The 23453-nt window shown below is 33.1% G+C and overlaps 2 protein-coding genes across 3 annotated transcripts; one reads left to right on the forward strand and one right to left on the reverse strand.

Moving 5' to 3' along the window:
• LOC123671421 (zinc finger FYVE domain-containing protein 26) lies at nt 1–23120 on the reverse strand. The gene is made up of 9 exons (XM_045605269.1): nt 21349–23120; nt 7114–8769; nt 6950–7048; nt 2949–5012; nt 1302–1536; nt 1046–1249; nt 860–986; nt 500–752; nt 1–325 (listed from the first exon to the last, which is right to left on the reverse strand). Exons 1-9 carry the CDS (start codon nt 22609–22611, stop codon nt 158–160), a joined length of 6069 nt encoding a protein of 2022 aa, XP_045461225.1. The 5' UTR covers nt 22612–23120; the 3' UTR covers nt 1–157.
• Nucleotides 13888–17168, forward strand: LOC123671423. 2 transcript variants are annotated; one of them, XM_045605271.1, is made up of 4 exons: nt 13889–14305; nt 15185–15479; nt 15618–15755; nt 16948–17168. In XM_045605271.1, the coding sequence occupies exons 1-4, from the start codon at nt 13919–13921 to the stop codon at nt 17145–17147; spliced, it is 1020 nt and encodes a 339-aa protein (XP_045461227.1). In that variant the 5' UTR covers nt 13889–13918; the 3' UTR covers nt 17148–17168. The 2 variants fall into 2 exon arrangements, with proteins under 2 accessions (XP_045461228.1, XP_045461227.1); XM_045605272.1 differs by lacking the exon at nt 15618–15755 and having other exon boundaries at nt 13888–14305.
• Nucleotides 23121–23453: the final 333 nt, after the last annotated feature.

The following is a 23453-nucleotide window of genomic DNA, read 5'->3' on the forward strand; positions in this document are numbered from 1 at the left end:
TCTATAAAACAACTTTATTTAATGCACAAAAATCACTAAAACACATAGGCTATCAAAATTATCAGTGAGGTACGCCCCAAAATTATTCATAATAAGTAAACTATTATATTCGATAAATAGAGGAATTTATTTTGCTGGACAGAATTACGCATATATATTACCCGGTATTGTTTCCTTGAAACACTTTTAAACATAGCGCTTTTATATTAGGCTGATTATTCAGTTCTGCTTCTCTCAGAATCCTTCTAATATCAGAAATTCGTTTAGAGCGCATGGCAAGAAAGTAGGCAGTCTTCAATTGTTTGGCTTCTATAAATGCCGATATCTGCAAAAAATTAAAAAAATATTGGAAAAATAAAAATGATATCATAAATATTTCATCATGAACATTATAATAAGAGTTTAAAAAAAAAATTATACTGTTGTATATGACAACCCATGCAGAATAGTAATTGAATTTTGAACTTCATAACAACTATTCTATCTTAATGAGTAATACCTTGGAAGCCTTATCAGTTATCAATTTGATCAAATCTTCTATATTCGAAATTGGTGCTTTTTCCTTGCTCATTGTAGCAACTGCAACTGTTAACATTTCATCGCATATTTCACAAGTTGGCTTATCTCCACTCAAATTTGTTTTGATGCAATTGACTAGTTCTTTAAGTTCCTCATATTTCTTCATTTTTGCCAGATGTTTTCCAGTCTGACTGAAAACAGTTCCTGGTCGAAGTTTGAATTCAGTGAGCAACCTAAAAAATATGAAGGTTAATATTGATACTCAACAGACTTAAATAGTTGAAGACCAAACTTATATCTGGAATTTATTTAAAGTCGGGTTTATAATATACAAATGTACCTTGCAACAATCTTAAAACCAAACTGTATGTCATCAGAAGTCACAAGTATTAATATTGCTAAACGTATCTTATCCATGTAGCTCCCAAAAAGGGTAGGTATGCTTTTGTTGGATTCTGAATCATTATCTAAAAATAATATGAATGTCAATATTAGGGCCCATGTACACAATATAGTGTATGCTCACCATCAGGAAGAATAGTTGATAAAATGTTAATTGGATCCATACCAGCAGCTTCACAATCGGCTAGAAAGCTAGCCACTTCATTTTGACTCCAAATAATGTTTAAATACATCATACTATTCTTATAGTTTGGTTTCATTACAATGGAAGGGTTAGCTAATAGCTTTTCTTCATAAACGTCCAAAGTATTCGTGTTGTGTTTAGATACTAAAAATCAGAGCTATCAATAAAAATCTTTAAAAACAACATTGAAACATACCAGATGTAACCTCTATCCATTCATCTTGCTCGTGCATTTGTTTTATATGTTCCTCTGCCTTATGTAAAAATTTATTTTTTCGAGCTAGATCACTGAAATTTTTAGTGTCCTCTTGATAAAATCGTATGCAAGTGATAGCAGCTCTCATAAAGTCTCCCATGAAAAGTTGCAGTTGGTAAAGCGAGTTAAGAAATTTTTGTTGCTCTAAATGTCGACAAAGTTGGTGGAGATAATGCTAAAAGGAATTATTCGAAATTTAATCAATGTAGGGGGTTCCACATCTCCTTTCGACAAACAATAATTATGAAAAAATAAACACAAACTATAATGTCGAAAAAGTATTGAAACTATGTCCTGTTGATCCAAATGTGCTTTATCGCTTCAAACTATTGATTCATTTGTTCACTGACTCATCTTCTGGAAAAAATTCTGAATATTGACTTGAACTCAGAACCTTTTGAGCGCTAATCATTCATGTGTTGATTGCAGACCCTTGGAGACCACATAACTGTATCTATAGGTATGTAGTTCCAATGTGTGGTGCAATTAGTGCATGAATGACCAAGAAGATCTTGACTTCTCATCAGTGCTCTCCTCATTTTAGAGCGTTTAATAATTTCGTCACAATGTTTTTTTCATTTTATAGATATTATCAAAGTTGAATACGTCCGTCCGGCGCGCCGTGTACAGGGTGATCCACCACGATGGCCTATTATACGTTTATGGAAAACTAACCATAATTTTGTGTTGAAAACTCCCATATTGACGATTGAGACAATGATCTTTCTCTCTAAATATTTCTAGTCCTCTATTCCGGTTATATCGGAAACAGACTACTACTTTCTTATTCAAATGGCACACCCAGTATATTATTGCATCATTAGATAGCTTATTTGAAGACAATTTCAGCAATATGTCATCCATAACTTGGATAAAAATTCAACAGTTCATGATTCAATGGGACTCTTATGAAAAAAATGATTGCGAGTGCGACTAGGACTCACACCGACCTTTATTTTCTTTCTGAGTTTTCCGGAAGTCATAAACTACTCCACTCAGAAATTGTGGTTTTTTCTTAGTTCTTTCTCGATAAGTCTTAAAGTTTTCATTAGGTATAGGGGTTCGTTTTAGTGACCCCCTTATTTTTATACGTAGAATTGACTCATAGAATATCCTATGAACTCATGAACCCAAATTATGGCATATTTCTGAAATTGTCATCAAATGAGCTATCTAATCAGGCAATAATATACAGGGTGTACCATTTGAAATAATAGAGTAGTAGTATGTTTTCAATATAACCTGGAGTTGTAGAGGTCTGAAAAAAAAAGATCATTGTCTCAAACCCCAATATGCAAATTTTCAGTACAAAATTATAATTAGTTTTCTATAACGTCTAATAGGCCATCGCGGTAACACCATGTAATGTAGCCTTCACAAAGGTGTAATTGACGAATGCTTCCCGTTAGTGCTTTCCATTTTTTTTTTCGATATTAAAAGTAAAAGACAAAATTATGTTGCACGCGTAAGACTTATTAAATATTTTTAGTGCATCAGTCCACGAAATTCAATAATCGAATAAACTAAATAAATAAGATGAAGAATTAAGTTCAATGAATGAATGATACAATACACAAATCAACTCACCTTCCACACATCTAAAGTTGAATCAATCTTGGCGATGTTTTCCTGCAAAACATTCACCAAGCCATCCTTCAAACAGTTCATATAAATTTCGATGAAAACATCGCTACCCATATTGTTTCCAAGAATATACTGAAGCGCCTGATCCAGTTCTCCGTGTCTTATATAGAAATCCAGAAGACTTTGATGGCTGCCATAACGACTCAAATAAAAAATACATTCGTTATAGAAGACCGTATCCACAATTGGCCTATTTGTTGCATAACTAATTTGTACTTTTCTATCGGTAGGAAAATAATATTTTCCAGAAGCAATATAATCCAGATTCCTCAACTTGTTCAAAATACTAACAGCCGGATCCTTTTGAATCAGATAACTTTGATTCATGACTTTGGATGCTGATAAATTTGCCATACTGACTTCGTCTACAATATTTTTATCAATAACGGCAGATTTACATTCTAAAATATTGATTATCTCATTTAAGAGTGGGGAGTTTGTCAGAGGTTTCTTTTCGTTGACTTCGCCAAAGGATTTATTCAAATAGAAATTCGAACCTCTAGCACTCATTTCTTCATCGTTTTCAGAAAAGCTTTCGCGTCGTGAGTCAAAACGTCTGTTGCTGTTGAAACAGCGTTGAATTTTTTCTCGTGCTTTCGTCAAACAACCCGCTTTCAAGAGTTTCTTCCCCCAGGCTGCAAATACACTCGTTTGATCCAAGCCGGCTTTTGTTGACACTTCTAACGCCAAATTCCATTCCTCCATTTCCAACAAGTTATCCCTGAACTTTCGAAGAGTAAAAGTGTCAATTCTGGGAGTAAATGTATCTGTTGCGACTGGCAGAAGATTCAAGCAACCTCGTTCAGAGAACAGTTCAAGCAAATTCACTTGATTTAACAGACTATCGGCTAAAGACATGTTGTGGATGAGAGAATACTCTTGTGACATCATTTTAGCGACCGTTACTAAAGATTTGAGCATTCTTATGATGAGTAGATAGTCAATATCAGGCATAAATTTTTTGAAAGGGGGAAACATATTCAGCAGGTTGTTCGAATGGTTCAGGAGAAATTTCGGGTATTCCTCGTTTTTAGAATGAAATTTGAGTATTGACAAACATAAGGAAACACTAGGTGTATACTCGTAGGCAAACTCATTACGTACAATCTTATTATGCGCTTCATCGTCGGTCAAAGACCACATATAGTTCAGGTTTGACTTGGTGGAAGTAGTCTCACTTTTTTCTGTCAAAGTACTACCTACATTCACCTGTCTGTAGCAATCATCGCATACTCTGACTAAAATGTCACCATAAGATGCAATTTTCGTCCTTTTGGTAGAACATTTGTAACAGACCAATCTACCGCATTTTCGACAATGATGCCTTCTATTTAGAATTGAAAAATTGACATTTTTGCAGCACATGCATTCTAAAACTTGATTATCCTTCACCCATTGATCTTTGACCACTTCAGGAGAACTAAACGAAGACGTTTTTCTCGAGTAATTGGAATCTAAAGATTCCATTAGATTGAAATCTGCGGTGTTTGACGTTTGTGGATTGGACTCGGTAATAACGTGGAAGTCCAAACTTTTTTCCGCGTAGTGTCTCAATATTCCATCTATCTCCGAAGAAAAAGAATCTTCTTCCTCATGTTGTTTTAATAAATCTAAAACTACGTCCAACTCCTCGAACTTTGTATTCATGATAAGCATTTCGATAATATCCAGTGGATTATTAATTAAATGAACAAACTGATCTCGTTGACTTTCTGGAAATTTCGAGAATATCTTTATGCTCAACTGTAACGTTTTGATGTTGTTTTGCTTTGTTTTACGCTTCAAAAAATCAACTATGAAGTGGAGATAATCGAGATTTGGAGTCCGTTTCAAGAGTTTGTTACAAATATCCACAGAATGGTCCGAAGGAAGGGCTTCAAGTAAATTATTGAGTTCCGCCAAATTACATCCTTTCTCGAAGGCGACCAAGAAAAAGTCCTCATTGATACTCCTCAATATTTCTCCAGATGGTTTGTGCATTTGGATCAATATTAGCATTTGTGAAACCTAGAAGTTTGAAAAAAGAAGATTAGAAAACGATTCATAAACATTTCAAATAATTTTTGGATTCAGTGGCGTACCCAAGGGGGTGAAAGAGGGATATATCCCTCTCAGGAGGAACATCCATTATAAGTCAAAACGCACAATAAATTAATCCTTCAAAAATTCATTCAACCAGCGGTTATATCAAAGGGCTCGATCTATCGTCGGCACAATCATTATTACATACTGGCTGTAAATGCCGAATTGATGATGAACAATAAAAAAAAATCAATGAGATCCTGAAGTAAAAACTCCGAACTACTCGTATTGAATGTCTAAACTACGTAATATACTAACTGTCAAAGAAACTGCAACACCTAAAAGGAGCTGTTTAAATTTTTGTTGTAAAACATAAATAGTATAGCAAGGAGAAAATGATTGAATTTGGGGAACAAAATCGTGAAGGTTTTTTAATGTAAACAATTTTTTTCACTTAAATATTGTAGTCGTTTTTTGCAAGTTTTTTTAATTTTACAACCAACCAGCTGTTCGAGGAGATCCAAAGTCGACGTTTATTTGTTGTTAAAATCATTAAAATGCCTAGAGACGTATACGCGGAATTTATCGCCAGCTAAGTGCATTTGAAAGAGGTCGAATTATTGGTCTACGGGAGGCGGGGTTGTCATTTCGAGAAATCGCTAACCGTACGAACAGAAATTCAACTACTCTTATGAGATGTTGTCAAGCGTGGTTTGATAATGCCCAAAATTGAAGAAGACTAGAAGAGTAGGCATCGGACGTCGAAGGGGCACAAATGAAGTTCAAGTTCGACTTCTAAGACTTACGGCCATTAGATACCGATTTGCGACAACTCGATCTTTGGCTGATGAGTGGTAAGGAGAACAAGGCCATCCTGTAACTCAGCTCAGCAGTCCGAACGGTTTACCGCCGGATAACGTCTTTTGGACTGCAGCATTATCGACGCGATCTTGTGTTACCTCTGACGGTTGAGCATCATCGGTAACGATTACAGTAGTGCAGAGAACGTCAACATTGGATTGTGGAGTGGAAGCAGGTCGTCTTTTCTGATAAATCTCGATTCTCCCTGGGTGCACATGATGGCCGAAGAAGGGTTAGACGACGTCGGGGAGAAAAACGTGAACCTCAATTTGATGTTGAGCGTCGGTAGGCTTTATGGTATGGGGTGTTATTGCACATGCAAGTAGGTCACCTTTAGTCGTTATTCGAGGTAACATGACTGCGCTGCGTTACCTTCAAGAGAAAGTGGAGTCATATGTTTTCCCTTACATTAACCGGCTCGAAAATCCAATATTTCAGGAAGAATATGCCCGGCCTCACGTTGCTAGAGTTAGTTTAAACTTTTTCGAAGCGACCCATGTGAATCTTTTGCCATGGGCGCCCGGATCCCCCGATCTTTCGCCCATAGAGCATGTTTGGGACATCATGGGTAGAAGACTTGGAAATTTACCACAGCCCCCACGGACTTGCCAGCGGCTCTGAGACATGAAGTACAGGTAGCTTGGGATAGTATCCCTCAAGAAGAAATAGATCATCTTATTGCATCAATGCCGCGACGTGTTGGGGAGTGTGTAGATGATCGCGGTGGACAAACACATTATTAACAAATTCATTAAAAAAATTGTAAACCCTTCGTTTTTCCCCAAATTTCATTTACTCCTTGCTATACTATGTTTTACCAACAAAAAAAAAATTAAATTTAAACAGCTCCTTTTGGGTGTTGCAGTTTCTCTTTCAGTTAGTATATTTATAAGCGTTTAATGAACGAACCATCATCGTCAGAAACAAATAGTAAGTACTCATTTTTCTAACTATTTAACCATTCATGACAACTATGAACTAGAAAAACTTCATTTCTCAATGAGCTTGTTCAAATACCAGTTTAAAAATATTATTCATCCCCTACAGAATCAATGACATACCTTATGAAATTCTGCTAATTTATTGAAAGCACCCTGGATATCATTGAGAATAATTTGTCCACAGTCACTCCAACATCCAAAATTGAAAATATCAGATAGCTGCAATTAAAAAGGAAGAAATTGTGTTAAATAACTGTGTATAAATAGCAAGGCATTAGACTTACCGCACCATATAAACCAATTTTTTGTTGCCAAGTCTGCAGCTGATTCACCAAAGATCCATCCGGCGGGGTGAAACAATTGACTTCTGACTTTATCACTTCAAGGCAAAAATCATAAGGCCAACTCTCCAGGTTCCTCAGAATTGTTTCCAGCCTCTTCGACCTATTGTGTATATAATATATCTTTTTGAAACTTTCCTCTTCAAAATGATCATTGATGTACTTGCAAACAATATTATCTTGGAAATCTTGAATCTCACTATTTTTTCTTTTTTGTATCTCTGGGATAGCCAGTAGAATTTCTAACATTTTATTCCACTCAGTTTTAGCAGATGATTCCTCAGTAAGTTCTTCAGCTGCCTCCAACATTTCTACCTCTGAATCACATTGGGGAGGAGTATTACTGCATCTACTCTGCAGTTTTTCTTCAATATATTTTTTGACCTTCCTATAAGATATTTCTCGCTGGAGAGACGTTGCTATTTCATTATTATCAAATATACATTTCAAATTTTGTATTTCATCTAGATTTCTGTAGTTCAAGAAGGCATTTATTCTTGCATCATTGATATTCATTTTGACATTGGGTACTTGATACATTTCCTCCAAGATTAAAGCTAAGAGCCAATTTCTCCTCATGATATAAAGAATTATGTTTTTTGTGGGAAGGTATAAATTATTTTCCGGAAAGAGTTCTTCCTCTTCCACAAATTCTTCACTGTGAAGGTTTATTGTGGGAAAGCAATTTCCTATGAGATGGTAAAGAAAATCTAACTCCATTTTGGAAAAATATATTTCGAAGTCCGTTGGATCGAGATTTTTCTCAAATAATAACTGTCCCATCAATTCAGATCTGTTATAGTCCAATAATTCAAAAAATGATGTGTTTTTACCTTGGGCAATTATATCGGATGTATCTTGTTCAATATATAACACTTTAGAAAAAGCCTTCAAGTAATTGAATAACCTTTTCAAGTAATTTATATTATTGCTACATTCATCTGGAGAAGGCTTAAAAAGAGAATCTATCTTATTGTACGTTTTGTGAGCTAAATGGTTATTATTGAAGATTCCTTCTTCATTTCGTATTAGTTGACTTCTCATTTCGTCATACAAAAGGTTGAGCTCATCATTGAATTTTTCATTCACTGAATATTCGGTAACATCGAAAGGAATCCCAGCAGATAAAATTATATCGCGAATTGAGATTTTTTTAACTGGAATCAGATATTCAGCTGTTGCAATAAGCTTTTCACAAAATATCGAAAATGAAGAAGTTGAATGATCGCATAAAGTATTATTCTCAGAGGTCATTCGCAATAAAATATTATTTAGATCCAAGTCAGAAGATTCTGTACACATGAAGTCTATGATGTTCATAAATGTTTCGTTTTTCAATTTATAATGGCACAAGTGACTAGGGCATTCTGCATCTTCGGCGATTTTTTGAAACTTTTTCCTTATACAAGAATTCAAATCTCTTAAGGCTCTATTTTTGAAATTTTCAAGAGATTCGGTTTCGATCACCGGGGATGAGAAATTGGATGACTCCTTAATTTTCTGAATTCGGCATAGTTTCCTCGATTCTAATCTCAATTTGCGAAGATTTTCAGTGTTTGTTAACTCTTTCGCTGCCTCATCATCATTCATATCGAATATCTGGAAAAAATGATCTGGATTTACTTAAGTGATCGATAAAATGATATCAAGAAGCATTGCAATTTTTATACTCTTGTTTATTTCTTTGTTGTATCTCAGAGGACTGACATGTTGTTATTCTTTTCTGAATCATAATAAGTATAATAAGAAATGGTTAAAGTGATCGATAAAATGAAATCAAGTAGCATTGGAATTTTTATACTCTTATTCATTTCTTTTTTGCATCTCAGAGGACTGACATGTTGTTATTCTTTTCTGAATCATAATAATAAGAAATGGTTTGTGCATCAAGTATTTAATTTTCGAGATTCGGCTGAACATCTTCAGTATCATCGGTATTTTTGAAGATGGTACTAATTATGACTGTTTAGCCGAAAACGTTATATCGAATTTCAAAAATTAAGAGGGAATGCTACCACTTGACTGCCCAGTTCAAAACTTAAAGGAAAATAACTATTCTTGCAGATCACCGATTTGTATGGGGTTTTCTGATAATTTCTTCAAACAATGATCTGAAAGGCAGGGACGGGCTATTTTTAATTTGCGAATGAAAAAACAAAAAAAAAAGTTGGTAACTTTTCGTTTTCCGCAAAGGAATTGATGATATGGATGAAAGGGCTTATCACTGATTTATTTTAAAATTATTCGTAAAAAAAAACTACAGAAAAACATTTCAAAAGAGCTGAAATCACTTCGTAATAAAAAAGAATAATCGACCGTCGTATAGTGCTGCCCCTACTGTATAAATTCGCAACGAATCACCAGATTCTTAAATACTACCTACAATTTGATAATTCCGGCAACGTTGCTGCGTTATGAATCAGTTCTCAGTTAGAGTCGTAAACAGTATTAGGTGAATAGAAAGATTTCCAGCTTGTTCGTTTCTTTTCGAACGGTTGAAGGTATGAACAGATCGACGCGGGACTTCGGGAACGGGAGCGATGCGTTCAGCGGGCAGATTGCATAGCATGCACACCTACGCGAAAATAATGAGACACGATTATTAGTATGAATCTAAAATTATGTATGAAAATGACAGTTTTTCGGAGGAAGAAGTTTTACTGCTCAAAGCCGTTTATTTCCATCCCACAAAAGTTTCTTTCCCGCTCCCGCAGTCACGCGTCGGTCTGTTCATACCTTTATTCAGTTTAGTTAGCTGTCAATTCTTTTCGATATGGGTAACAAGAGATTCAAGGATTTATTTATTCTGATCCTATTACTTGCTTTATGGGAGTATCATGTAAAAATATCAAATTTGATTTCTACAGGAAAACAAGAAGAATCTTATTAGTTCATGGTCATTCTTATGATGATACTATTAGTTTTTTAATCATGCATAATCTGTTTTGTAAATATTCATTCAATACCAATTCATCTTTCAGTGTATGGGAAAGAGATTATATGTTCATGCGCAACATGAAATAACATTTCAGTTGAAATGGTAGATAATTATATGGTAATATTGAAGTTCAGTACTACGATGTTACGATGTGAGTCAATTTCTGAACATGAGAATTTTTTGAAATTTGAGAACCTTTTATTGCCTTCAAAATAAATGGATCGTAATTCTGAGCAAGGAGAATCAATGCGATATTGCGATATAACAACTGATTTTTGTACGAAGTCAATTTCTGAAAATGAGAATTTTCAAAAAAGATTTTAGTCCTTTTTTTGCCTTCCAAATTAATGGATCGTGATCCTGAGTATGAAAGATCAATAAGTGATATAAGAACTGATTTTTTACCAAATTTCATGTTTATAGTTTTCACATTTTCCGAGAATAATCTCATTAGTACGTGGTCATTCTAATAATTATGACAACTATTAGTTTTTTTAATCATGTAAATTTGTTCCGTAGATATTCAGTCAATCCCAATTTATCTTTCAGTGTATGGAAATGTGATTATTTTTATGCACAACAAGAATTAATATTTCAGTTGAACTCGTTGGTAATTATAAGGGAATATTGAAGGTCAGTACTAAGATGTTATTATTGTTTAGAAATTTCTTGATTCTGCATAGTCAATTTCTGAAAATGAGATTAGAGTCCTTTTTTTCTCTTCAAAATTGTTGGATCGTAATCCTGAGCATTGAGAATTAATGCGATATTTTGATATAACAACTGATTTTTGTATGTAGTCAATTTCTGAGAATGAGAATTTTTTATAATTCCATTCTTTTTTTTGCCTTCAAAAAATGAATCGTAATCCTGAGCGTCCTGAATATTAGTATCAATGCGATATTGCTATATAACAACTGATTTTTGTACGTGGTCAATTTTTGAAAATAGGCTTTTTTTTTCAAATTCCAGTACTTTTTATGCCTTCAAAATTCATGGATCGTAATCCTGAACATGGATAATCAATGCGATATAACAACTGTTTTTTGTACGAAGGCAGTTTGTGAAAATAAGAATTTTTGAAAATTTTAGTACTTTTTTTTTGCCTTCAATATAAATGAATCGTAATATTCAGCATGTTGATCAATACGATATAACAACTGACTTGAAATGAATATTGGTCATAAATGACCATGTTCCATCATTCATCCGATATCATATTTGGATGACCATCATATTGATGGTTCATTTTGATTTGGCTAACCATAATGAGCAAAATCAATATTTTGCTCAATGAATGTGACCCGCTTATGTGAAAAGTTTCGGTGCATTTGTTTTGATTTTTTTTATTATTCCACTAAATACGTTTTTGAATCAAATTAATTTTCGTAAGAATGAAGGAATCTGAACAAATTTAGCATATACATTTTTTCTCGAACCCATCTGATAATAGTCGATCCTAACTGATATTTCTCACAACCCTCTCTAAAATCGGTTTTATTGCCCATCATAAAAAGCGAGTTATTCCTTTCAAAACATCTGGTCAATCCGTCCTAGAAGATACCTAATACCATCTCTGTACCTGTCTTTCGAGCTCGAAGTTGCTGCATTGCCAAATGTTCGAACAACCGTTCGTACAATTCACTGCGATTTCATTGGCTGGCGTGTAAGAATTGAATGCCGTCAAACGTATCTGAATTCTTAGATGTGGTAGAAAAGGACGGAAAATCATAAGAACGTTTGAGATTGCTCCACTCATCCTTAAAAGTGAAGGCTTCTCAGAGGGGCTGGAGGGAGCTGAATAGGTAAACTTTGACAGATGCGCTCAAACGCACGTGGTACCATTCCCTCTTAAATTCGATTCATCTCTCTCTATGCGCTACCTACTATTATTATTATAGATCATTGGCCGCGTTCAGCAGAAAGATCGGTAACGCAAGTAGCTCCGCTACTGATAGCTACAGTGGGCGCGTTCAGCAGAAAGATCGGTAGCGTAAGTAGCTCTGCTACTGATAGGTATCAGTTTGGTAACGTTAGTACCAATAATTTTAAGTGTCAGTTCAGATCTGTCAATCGTATTCTTGAGTTCTATGGTTAAGCCCCAACCTATACGCCATTTTTAGGCTAAATTTGAACGTAGGTATTGTCGTCACGTAATTAAGTCACTATACTATAGGTATCAGTCTGGAAACGCTAGTGTTCTCTGCTAGACAAGTTGCTCATTTTTTGACTTCTTGACTTAAAATAAAAACAAAATGTTTTGTAGGTTCTTCTTGAAGATTATGTTATGAAGAGAGACAATTTTCTGTTATAATATAGATTAAATTAACAATGAGTACAATATTTAGTACAATTTCCAAACGAGTAATATCATCGTATGATATTAATTATATATCTGGTTATCTAATGTATCAGCAATATGCGGTTATGCGGTACTGATGATCCCTAATAAGGGTGAAACCGGTATATCGCTATCCTCCCTTGATGACATGCATTCTCCTTGGGTTACTTTCGATTATGATTCCTACGTAATGACGTGGAGACCTTCTGTCTGACAATGGTTTATGTTGATGGCAATTTATATTGCTGATACATTAGATAACCAGATATATAATTAATATCATACGATGATATTACTCGTTTGGAAATTGTACTAAATATTGTACTCATTGTTAATTTTATCACTTATTTCCAAAATGATTATTTATTATTACTAATATAGATTAAAATATCCAAGTTTGCTTTCGGTATTATAACTGATTTATTTCGACTTCTTTTCGAAGTCAGTTAATCAACATGTTACCAAAAAGTGGAATAAAAATAAATTCGCTGCCAAAGATGGCGACCGCTACGGAGCAGAAACAATTGTATGGGCGCGTTCAACAGAAAGATCGGTATCGTAAGTAGCTCCGCTACTGATAGTTATCAGTTTGGTAACGTTAGTATTCTCTGCTGGACGGGTTGCTCCTTTTCTTGGCAGCAATAGATTTTGTGGGTGCTTCTTGAAGGTTACGTTATGATGAGAGACAATTTTCTGTTATAGATACATTTCGGAATGTTAATAAACGTATATGTCTCAGTTTGCATTATTGGTATATTTTAAATTTAAATATCATCCCAAAATCACTATCACTAATATCAGTTACAAAAGTTACCAAAAAGTAGCATTCTCTGTTATATCGATTTTTATTTCCAAGCTTGCTTACGGTATTTTTACTATTTTCTTCTTCAATATATGGGAAATTCACTCAGAAAAACATTTCAGACTGTTAATAATCGTATATGTTTCAGTTTCCATTATTGCTACATTTGAAATTTAAATTTCGTTCCAAAATCACAGTCACTAATGACAGTGAAAACATGTTACCAAAACGTAGCATAAAATAAATTCGCTACCAAAGATGGCGACCGCTCCGTAGCGGAAACTGATAGAATGCGTTCAGCAGAAAATTCATAGAATATTGACAACTGTTCCACAACTGTTGAGTTTGCTGAACGCGCCCAATTTTCTGTTATAATATAGATTATAATATCCAAATTTGCTTTCGGTATTATTACTGTTTTATTTCTTGACTTCTTTTCGAAGTCAGTTACTCAACATGTTACCGAAAAGTAGCATAAAATAAATTCGCTGCCAAAGATGGCGATCGCTACAGAGCGAAACCAATAGAATGAATTCTGCAGAAAATCCATAGAATATTTACTGTTCTACAATTGTTCCATCTGCTGAACGCGGCCATTGTGTGGATATTTCCCCTAAACAGCATTTTCTATGGAAACACAAGATAAACGACATTATCAAAACACAACATGACATATATTAGACTAAGTACTACAATAAAACTCATATATTTTCTTCAAACCCATATCGAGGTACAATGTTTTTGGCCACCTGCATATGTCATAGACTTGCACGATAACGATACTTTTGAAATATCAGAAGATTTAGGAATGAATACAGACGATATTGTTGAAGATAGCGATGAAATGATACCTGAACGAGAACTGAGCAGATTTCAGTTCAACAAAAATCCTCATAAATTTGTTAGACTTCATCAAATTATCGATGGAATAGAAAAACGGGCAGCTGAGCATGAAGTAACTCACTCTAGCAATAGTTTCAATTATACAGAAGAGAATTTCTATCATGAGTATCCTGAGGAAAGAAACACGTCTCATTTCACTTACTATTTGAAGGTAGTTCTATAGTAACATGCACATTCCACATAAATGTCCATACTTAATTCAGATAATTTTATTTATTCGATTTGGTTTGAATTTTTTAGATTTATTATTTATTCTAGTATTTCAGTAACAGAAGCTGATCTGATTGTTTTACCATCAATCACTAATTTTATCTATGTCTGTAATTTTTTTTGGTTCAATAGGCTATTTGACAGTAAAAATTCTTTTTTTGACATTCTCATAAATGGGCGCGTTTAGCAGACCCAACAGTTGTGGAACAGATATCAATATTCTATGAATTTTCTGCTGGACGCATTCAATGAGCGCGTTCAGCAGAAAGATCGGTAGCGTAAGTAGCTCTGCTACTGATAGGTATCAGCAAAGATTAGGGAGATTAATCTTTGGGTATCAGTTTAGTAACGTTAGTATTCTCTGCTGGACGGGTTGCTCCTTCTCTGGGTCCCTTGAAGGTTACGTTATGATGAGACAGAATTTTCTCTTACAATATCTATTTTGATTTCCAAGTTTGCCTACGGTATTATTACTTTTTTATTCTTAATATATGGGAATTTTATTCAGAGTAACATTTCAGAATCTTAGTAAAAGTATATGTTTCAGTTTCCATTATTGCTATATTTGAAGATGGCGACCGCTGTGTTTGAAATTGTTTTTCTTGATTGGAGTATTCTTTGGAAATAATTCATCATTTCGAAATAGGCTTTTCTTTAAGGTTATTCAAAAAATTGTAGTGAGCAGTAGATACATATTTGGTTTATTAACTAATTCTAATTTTTTTTCTCAACACAGTAGTGATTGATTTAACAATTTATATTCATTATGTTGATGAAATTAGATAAAAATTTATTGGTATTTTTCATTATCTGATTAAAGGAAAGTCTTAATGTGGAATATCACAACAACATGTCGAAAAATTCTATAAAATCCAATAACGAAGAAAAACGGCAACTCAATGATACTGATACCAAAGCCACAATATATGAAAGTAATAAGGATTATAATTATGACGAAATGAAAAGAAGATTCGAAGAAAAAATAGTAGAAGAAATTAGTACAGAAATAAAATACACTGAAATGAAGGAATATGAAGGTGCTGCCGATTCCTTGAAAACAATATGGAAAGAAAAAGATGAGATCAACTGTACTCTTGAAGAAATGAAGAATATAAGTATGTTGTTTATTCATTGTGTATATCCTAAATGTAGGTATGGTAAACATGAAATCTTGACATACCTACGAATTCAATAATGAAATTCCAAGAAGGGAAATAATAATTTTATGTGAAATTCAATATGACTTTCCTTAGATAGTAAGGCGCTTTTATGTCTACTCAAAGAGCCAAAAAGTAATAAAGCTTCAAAGTTCTTCACAAGATTAGGAGAAATATCCCTTATCTGGTTGATTGTTTACATCGTAATTGCAGTTCCTTTGTGGTGTACTAGAGGTGAGTTGCATATTTCAGGAATAAACATTATTTCAAGGCTGGAACTGTAATATACTAAGCGACAGACAAATTTCTAGCTTCAAATTGTAATCTCGATCAAATCTGCAGTTTCAAAACTTTAAGGTGCAGTGGTGCACAAATTTTCGTGCTGCCATATTTACGAAACTTTAGTCGGATTTTTCCTATTAACGAACTCAAATTCTTACGTCTATCCGTTCGAAAGTTATTTAATATACAAACGGACATAATCTAATTTGAGGACTGATTCGTCATATATGGGTCAAACCTTATGTTCGACACCATTCGCGGTTCAAAATCAAAGAAAATAGACATTGCGACAGAATATTGTGTTCGGAAAGCGCTCAAAAAAAGAATAGATAAAGACGTGAACATGAAGAGAACAAAAAAATTTACAGATGGACTCAGCTTCCAAGCTCATAAAACGAAAGAAAAAGGAACAAAAAAAAAGGAACAAAAAAAAAAAGAAACATGACAAGAATAATCGAAACAAAAAAGCAGAAGAAAGGAAATTATAGAGAAGACAAATGGCTAGAAGAAATAAAAGGAGAGAAAGAATTTAAAAACGATACAATACTTGGGAATATGCAGATAATTAAAGTGCTATAAAAATTGTTGAAAATAATCAGTCTAACAAACGATCTGAAGGAAAGATATCATTTTATAAATGAAAATATTGAAAGATGAATAATAACAATTCCAACTAAAAAGCAAACTGCTGAAATATTTACAAAACCTTTATATGCTTCGAAATTTGAAAGATTTAAAAAATTATTCAGGTATAGATACCTAATATTCAGAAATACTTCACATATTTGTTTCATTTGTACATGATATTTATCTGATTCTGTTGTTATTAAGAGAAGGATAGATGACCAACACATTATCAATTTTTTAAATTTTTTCCAATGAATGGATTCTTCTAAAATTCTGATAAATTAATGACTTACTAAGAGATATGTAAACAAAAAATTGTAATAAATTCGTTATTACTGGGTGTTTTTTTCTGTCACTCAGTATATATTAATAAAGTAATATTTTTCTGATTTCCACATATTAATCCTGTTTTCAATAAATTAATATAAATAGATAATTAATAGATCAAGTGAAGCACAAAACAATTATAGTTTACTATACTATAAGATCCGTATGTAATAAAAATGTACTTTTCTAGGATGGTGTTGTTGCTGTTTTAGGTGCGAATTCTGTCAACCCAGGAATAAGATAGACTGGATAAAAGAATATTTCATTAAAAACCCTGTTGGAGTAATACACGATAATTATGAAAACAGAGTTGTATATCAACCCACGAATTATGAAAAGTATTATTATGAAAATCTAGAGAAAGAATTAAGAAAATTAATTTCACATTGAAATAAAATTATTTTGAACTTTTGGATCTTTATTATTTTTACTATATCTTATATCAAGGGACAACGGTTAATCGAGAAAAATCTTTTTATTTTAACCAATGTGCCCCTATTTATTATTATTATCATTTATTTATTTATAAAAGTTACTACACGTGTCCAATGCATCAAGATGCATATTCTGATGTATAAACAATATTGGATATATTTTTGGATGAAAATGTACACTACTGCTGAAAAATTGTTTTTGAAATTCTTATTAATTAATTTTTTACAGCACTAGCGCAACTGAGGCTGGGGGGGCTCTTTGGGCTTATGTATATGTATTTGTTGTGATTTGTTGTTTTATTTTATTCGAGAACACTTGGCCTCGCACTTGGTGTAATATTATTAGTGAAACATTTCAATATTCTTCATTCACTAGAATTTAATTTTTTTTAAGCAAGATTGCAAGATTCTTCATCGGAAGAAGAAAGTTCTGTATTCTCACTGAAGCAGATGCTCCTTTGGGGGATGTGGTTATGAGGGAGGTCATTCACGATAGTAACTATTAAGTAGTTTATATGGTGATAGTTCCTGCGATAGGTAAAACCGTGGAAATGAGCCTTTACTCTACTCACAATATATCCCTTGAGATAAATATCCATTACCCAATTACCGATTTTACATTTCCAAGTTTGCAACTTGCTTATTTAAACCATAACGTCTCTAATGGATTTTCGTTGGTTATTTATAAATCAGCTTCGGCCGGCAACTTCAATATAAGAAAGAATTTCTTGGGGATTGCTTGTTAAAAATTACCATAAGATTTAAATTTTATTGCCACCACCTATTAGGTAGTAGTTCAATAGTTGAACACTATTAGACAAAGAAATATTATATTTCTTTGTTGTATATGCCGACGAAGTTGCCAGCGGATGCTGGTATTGCTGTCATAAAAAATATGCTATTATCATAGTATCCTTATACTATGCTATTATGGAACTCGGAAAAGATTCCAAAGCCATAAAAACATCTTGCTTCAAAATTTCCGATTGAGGAGGGAATGTTTGAAAATAAGTTTTTGTGCATATAAACAGAAATTCGAATTTTATTAGCTCAATATTTCAATAAACATATGATCTCCGAATTAAAGAATGAGTTTGTCATATTCAATTTCTTTATTTTTTATACAACCGACAATCCTAGGATTATGTGAAAGAAAAATGAATATTCAAAATTATTAATTTTGTATCTTTTCAATCGTATACTAACTGATATTGTTATAGATTATGACCTGTTTTATTTTCATAAAATAAATGTTTTGTTACTGAAATATAATTATGTTTCTAATTATATTTCAAATACGGCCTAGTAAAAAGCCACTTCTACTTTCTGGGAATAGCATTTTTACTATTTTTAGTTCTAATTGATAAATAACAGAAACTATTCGTTCTCATCTTCGAAAACTTAAAAAAGTCGAATTTTCACCTAAATCTAATAATGAAACCAGATTCAAACCAAAATTATAGAAATAATCTAAATCTCCCAATTTTAGACGATGAAATCTACCGATCACATTCAAGTTGAAGTGACTGCCCCTCCCCAAAACAAAATCCTGGTTGCGCCATTGTTTTAGTGAATATGATTTCTGATTTTTTCGACCGACTCATGGTTTTCACTTGAACAAATGCAAAAGTTCCAAATTCACACTATGAATTATTATCTCCTCCGTCAACACGAAATATTTTGAACAGTGTGATGAAAAAAATATGAAATTTTCAATGTGAAAAATTTCAATGACTATCCAGCGGCAGGATTCTGATGCAGTCATTAGTTCTGAAATCCGAATAAAATTTCAAAGACTCATATTTCCGAAACTATTATTGTTAGGTTAGGTGTATAAAATATTCAAACGGGTCAAAACAATCAAGTGATTATGGAAATGAATTTTACTTTTTTCAAAGCTAATTAAGTTCGTTCCATATCAAAGTTTAATTAAGTTCAAGGGAAATAACTGATCCTTTATCATTATTTATCTCAAAAGTTAGGTTAGGTTAGGTAAAAATACCTTATCATCCTGTATCTCAAAAGTTAGAACTTTCACGACATTAACCAAGGGCGGTCCTAGCCTTAAATGATGGGACCAGTTACAAGTCCCAAATTAGACCGATATCATGTCCTATCATCTCAAAAATATTTCTATTGATATTATAATATACACAAAATCTAATTTGGTCTTTGAACCCTTTGAAAACCTTGTAATCACAGAAATCCGAGAAAATTTTTTCCAAACAACAACAAAGGGTAATAAAATCATCAAACATTCAAATGAGTCGACAGTACCAGTTACAGCTTCCGCCAACGGCCATAATTACTTCTGCAATTTCAGTTTTGAAAAACAAAACCTTACATGTTCTTTTTCCGATTCAAATATCGGAAAAAACTTCAGATAAAAAAAATCCCAGAAAAATTTGGCCAGACAACAACAAAAATAAAATCATCGAACATTCAAACGAGCCGACAGTAACAGTTACAGGTTACAGTTACAGCCGACTGCTGTAATTACTTCTGCAATTTCAGTTTTGAAACACAAAAAATATTATGCCTTTTCTTTTTCCGATTCAATCTCGGAAAAAACTTCAGATAAAAAAAATCCCAGAAATATTTGCCCAAACAACAACAAAAATAAAATCTTCAAACGAGCCGACAGTAACAGTTACTGCCGACAGCCGTAATTACTTCTGCAATTTCAGTTGAAACACGAAACATATTATGCCACTTCTTTTTCTTATTCATATCTCGGAAAAAATTTCAGATAGAAAAAATTCCATAAAAATTAGACAGTTAACAGCAACAACTAGCGTAATAAATTCATCAAACGTGCCGACAATAACAGCTACAGATACAGCAGAAATACATCTGCAATTTCATTTGAAACACGTTCTTTAGGGATGAAGATTGTAAAATTTGTAAACCTATTGCTACGAGACGAGCTATTCATTCATTTTTTATATTACCCTTATTTGTATTCTCATCTATTTTGAAGATGGGAACTCGTTGAGATAATAATTCTTCGAAATAATTTGTTCATGACGTTGCGCGTTTGTGTACCAATTAGGTCATTTATGTACACTACGACGGAAAAGATGTGAATTTTGTAATACACAACTAATATTGTTATCAATTCCATTTCGTACCTTGTCTTCTTGAAAGGCATATTAAGTGTTAGGTGGTTCCATTTTGGGAGGATCATCTCCCCCTCGACCGAATTTCGTGAAACAAATGAGTTATACAGAAAAAAAAAGAAATCATCGATTTTCAGTTTTTTCTAGATATCTCGGGAACAATTAGAGATATTTTAGATCTGTTAACACCAACACACTAATCCCTAAATAACATATTTTTTTTGTAATTTAAGCCACCCTGTATCTCTAACGGTTTTCGATATCCCTGTAGTGCCCCTCTAAATAGTTCTAACCCTATATACCTACTGACCGCCTACTTACTAACGAAATTAACTTAGGAGATATGCGGATAATACCCTAAACTAAATATTACATAATGCTCAAACTTGAAGTATGAACAGAAGACAGTCGTGCCAACTTATAGACTAAAACAATTTCCACAATCCAGTTAAGCAAGCTTTTTGTAACAGAGTTGATAACATACAAGGTGGGACACATAAAATTCCTCGATTTAAAAGAATTTAAAAAAATGAATGCAATGAAATACTGATTTTTTTTTATTTGTTATTATAATGTAGTCATCCCCATTTTGTCACTCTAAGTTTTGATTAATTATTGAAGGCGATCTCTGAAACATTTCACTACCCAACTATAGCATCCAATCTAGGATGCAAGAATTTTTGTAACGTTGTCACATATCAAGCTTTCAGCGATCATGATAACCAGGTAACCTTCCGACATCTTCTTTGTGGTTGTGTGCTCCTGCTTCTAACAAACTTGCAATCCAGGCCCAAATTGTTTTCGCATCAGGAACAGAACACTCACAAGGAATGTTGAAATTCCTGTTGTTTTCGTAATAGGCCCTACAAAGCCACGATGTACACCCGACCAAACCATCATAGGAACTAAGATGGGGTTAGTGATCAGACAAAACGAGCCTCTCCCCACCTTTCTACCTCTACCACAGACTGTTCGACACCTATTTGAAATCGAGGAATGTTATGTACCTCACCCTATATTATAAATTAGCCAACTTACCTCAACAACTTCATGTGCTTGGGAAAAACCTCCTTGTCTCAAACACATGGACAACAGAGACATTGGGGATGCCAACATATAATGCAAAATCTTTTCTGAATTATTTATTGAATTTGTTTTGAGAGTAGATACGATTTCTAACCTCCAGCAAGTATCGTGAACATATCTACACAAAGTAGTGAATCTTTCACAGTTTTCGGTGTTTTTATAAACACCTTTCAATTTCAGCACTCCAATAACTTCTTTAATTATATACAAAATGGATCTTATCACAGCTTCATTATTTTTGAATACATCTGGTTTACTTTCATCTAAATGTTTCTCAGACAGAAACAATATGGCAAATATATCTTCTAGTAACTCAAGAATTAGAGGTGGATTATCTATCTTAAGTAATTTATTTTTTAAATCATCCAAAATTTTGGTCATGCTTAGAGGTTCTGTCCTATAAATTTTTTCTATATTAAAAACAGTTGCTAGTATCGTAAATAGTTTGAACACTTCAGATTTTTTCAGTGAATCTGGACATGTATTGTAGTAGCTTTCATCATATTTCTTTAATTTTTGAGCAATAGACAGCCAATTTTCAGTTTTTTCCAAAGGTATGAATATAGAGAGAGTCTCCACCATGTTTTTTGCACACATCACATTGTAAACTTCTTTTTCATCCACATCACCCCTAATACTCCTACAGAATATAATTATATCCAAGCATTTTTTCAGTTCAAATACAAGATGATCTAAGGTATCATCATTACCATGGAATTCTTCATAGTCCTTCAGAGCAGACACAATTTTGTTCAAATTGAATTTGTTTATTGTAGAATTCAAACATTTTAATACTATCAATTTTTTGGAAATATTGTCACTGAATACTCTTGTCTCGAATGAAGGACGAAAATTTTTTTCTACTGCTGATATCCAATGTTCCTTTTTGAAAATACAATAGGTATACAAAGAGGAATAGTGATCTACATTCAAGGAGAAACATTCTTTCTCATATTTCAACAACTTTTCCAGAAAATTGAAATTTTGTGTTGCCAAAATTGACAAAAAAATAAGATCCCTTCTGAGCAGCCCTTTTTCAATTAAAAACTGAATCTTTGGCATAACAATTTTGAGGAATCCAATTGCTTGCTCACGTTCTTGAGATATTTTCCAACATGCTATAAATTTGTAAACATTACGTCCTTCAAATTTCTTTTCCTCTTCATCAGATATCAACAAGTCTAACTCCTTGATTATTGAAACGGAATCTTCCATATTTAAATTAGGCACATAACAAAATGAAGAAAGTTTGAAAATTAAAAGCACAAAACATTGATAATCACAACTCACATTTCATACAATGAATAATATATTTATTGCAATCATCGTACAACTTGGTAGACGTAATGTTATTCCTAATCAGCTGATTTCTGACGATTAACCTTTGTGATTGTTTATATTTATATATTGACAGTTCCTTGATTATTTTCTAGAAGAATAAGACCATTATAATTTATAGAACAAACAGATGAACAAGAAAGTTATCTTATCAATCCATATACAGAATGTTTATAAATTAGGGGTTGAAATTTCAAAAAAACATTAAAAAAAATGTTATCAGTCCGAAAATGTAACCCTAAACCCTAGAGAGATACAGCTTTTCAAATGGGGTGATCTAAAAATAGTTTTTCGCCTATAACACCGAAAAGTTTGATTCGAAATAATTCTATTTAGGGATGGGACGGTATTTCGATACCGCAACTTTGGAACGTTATTTAAAAGTAACCATAGTTAAGTAGATATAAGCATAGATAAAGTAACGTTTTTCTACTTATCTATGGTTGTCGTCGCACTTTCCATAAACGTAAATTAACCGGTTCCAAAGTATCGGTAGTTACGGCGTACCGGTACCGGACTTCGACGGGGATAAGATGAAAAATATATTGAAAATTAAATTTTTGATGTTTCAGGTGGGACATTAACATTTTCATTCGAAATGGTTCTGGGATAAAACTAAAATAAAAGTTAAAATAAAATAATTAGAAGAGGATAGACATCGACAGAAATAGGAAGCCATTTGCAATAAAATGAAGAAATGTCGTGCCGTGCATAGAATA

This window comes from Harmonia axyridis, chromosome 1 (assembly GCF_914767665.1).
Source record: "Harmonia axyridis chromosome 1, icHarAxyr1.1, whole genome shotgun sequence".
NCBI lineage: Eukaryota > Metazoa > Arthropoda > Insecta > Coleoptera > Coccinellidae > Harmonia > Harmonia axyridis.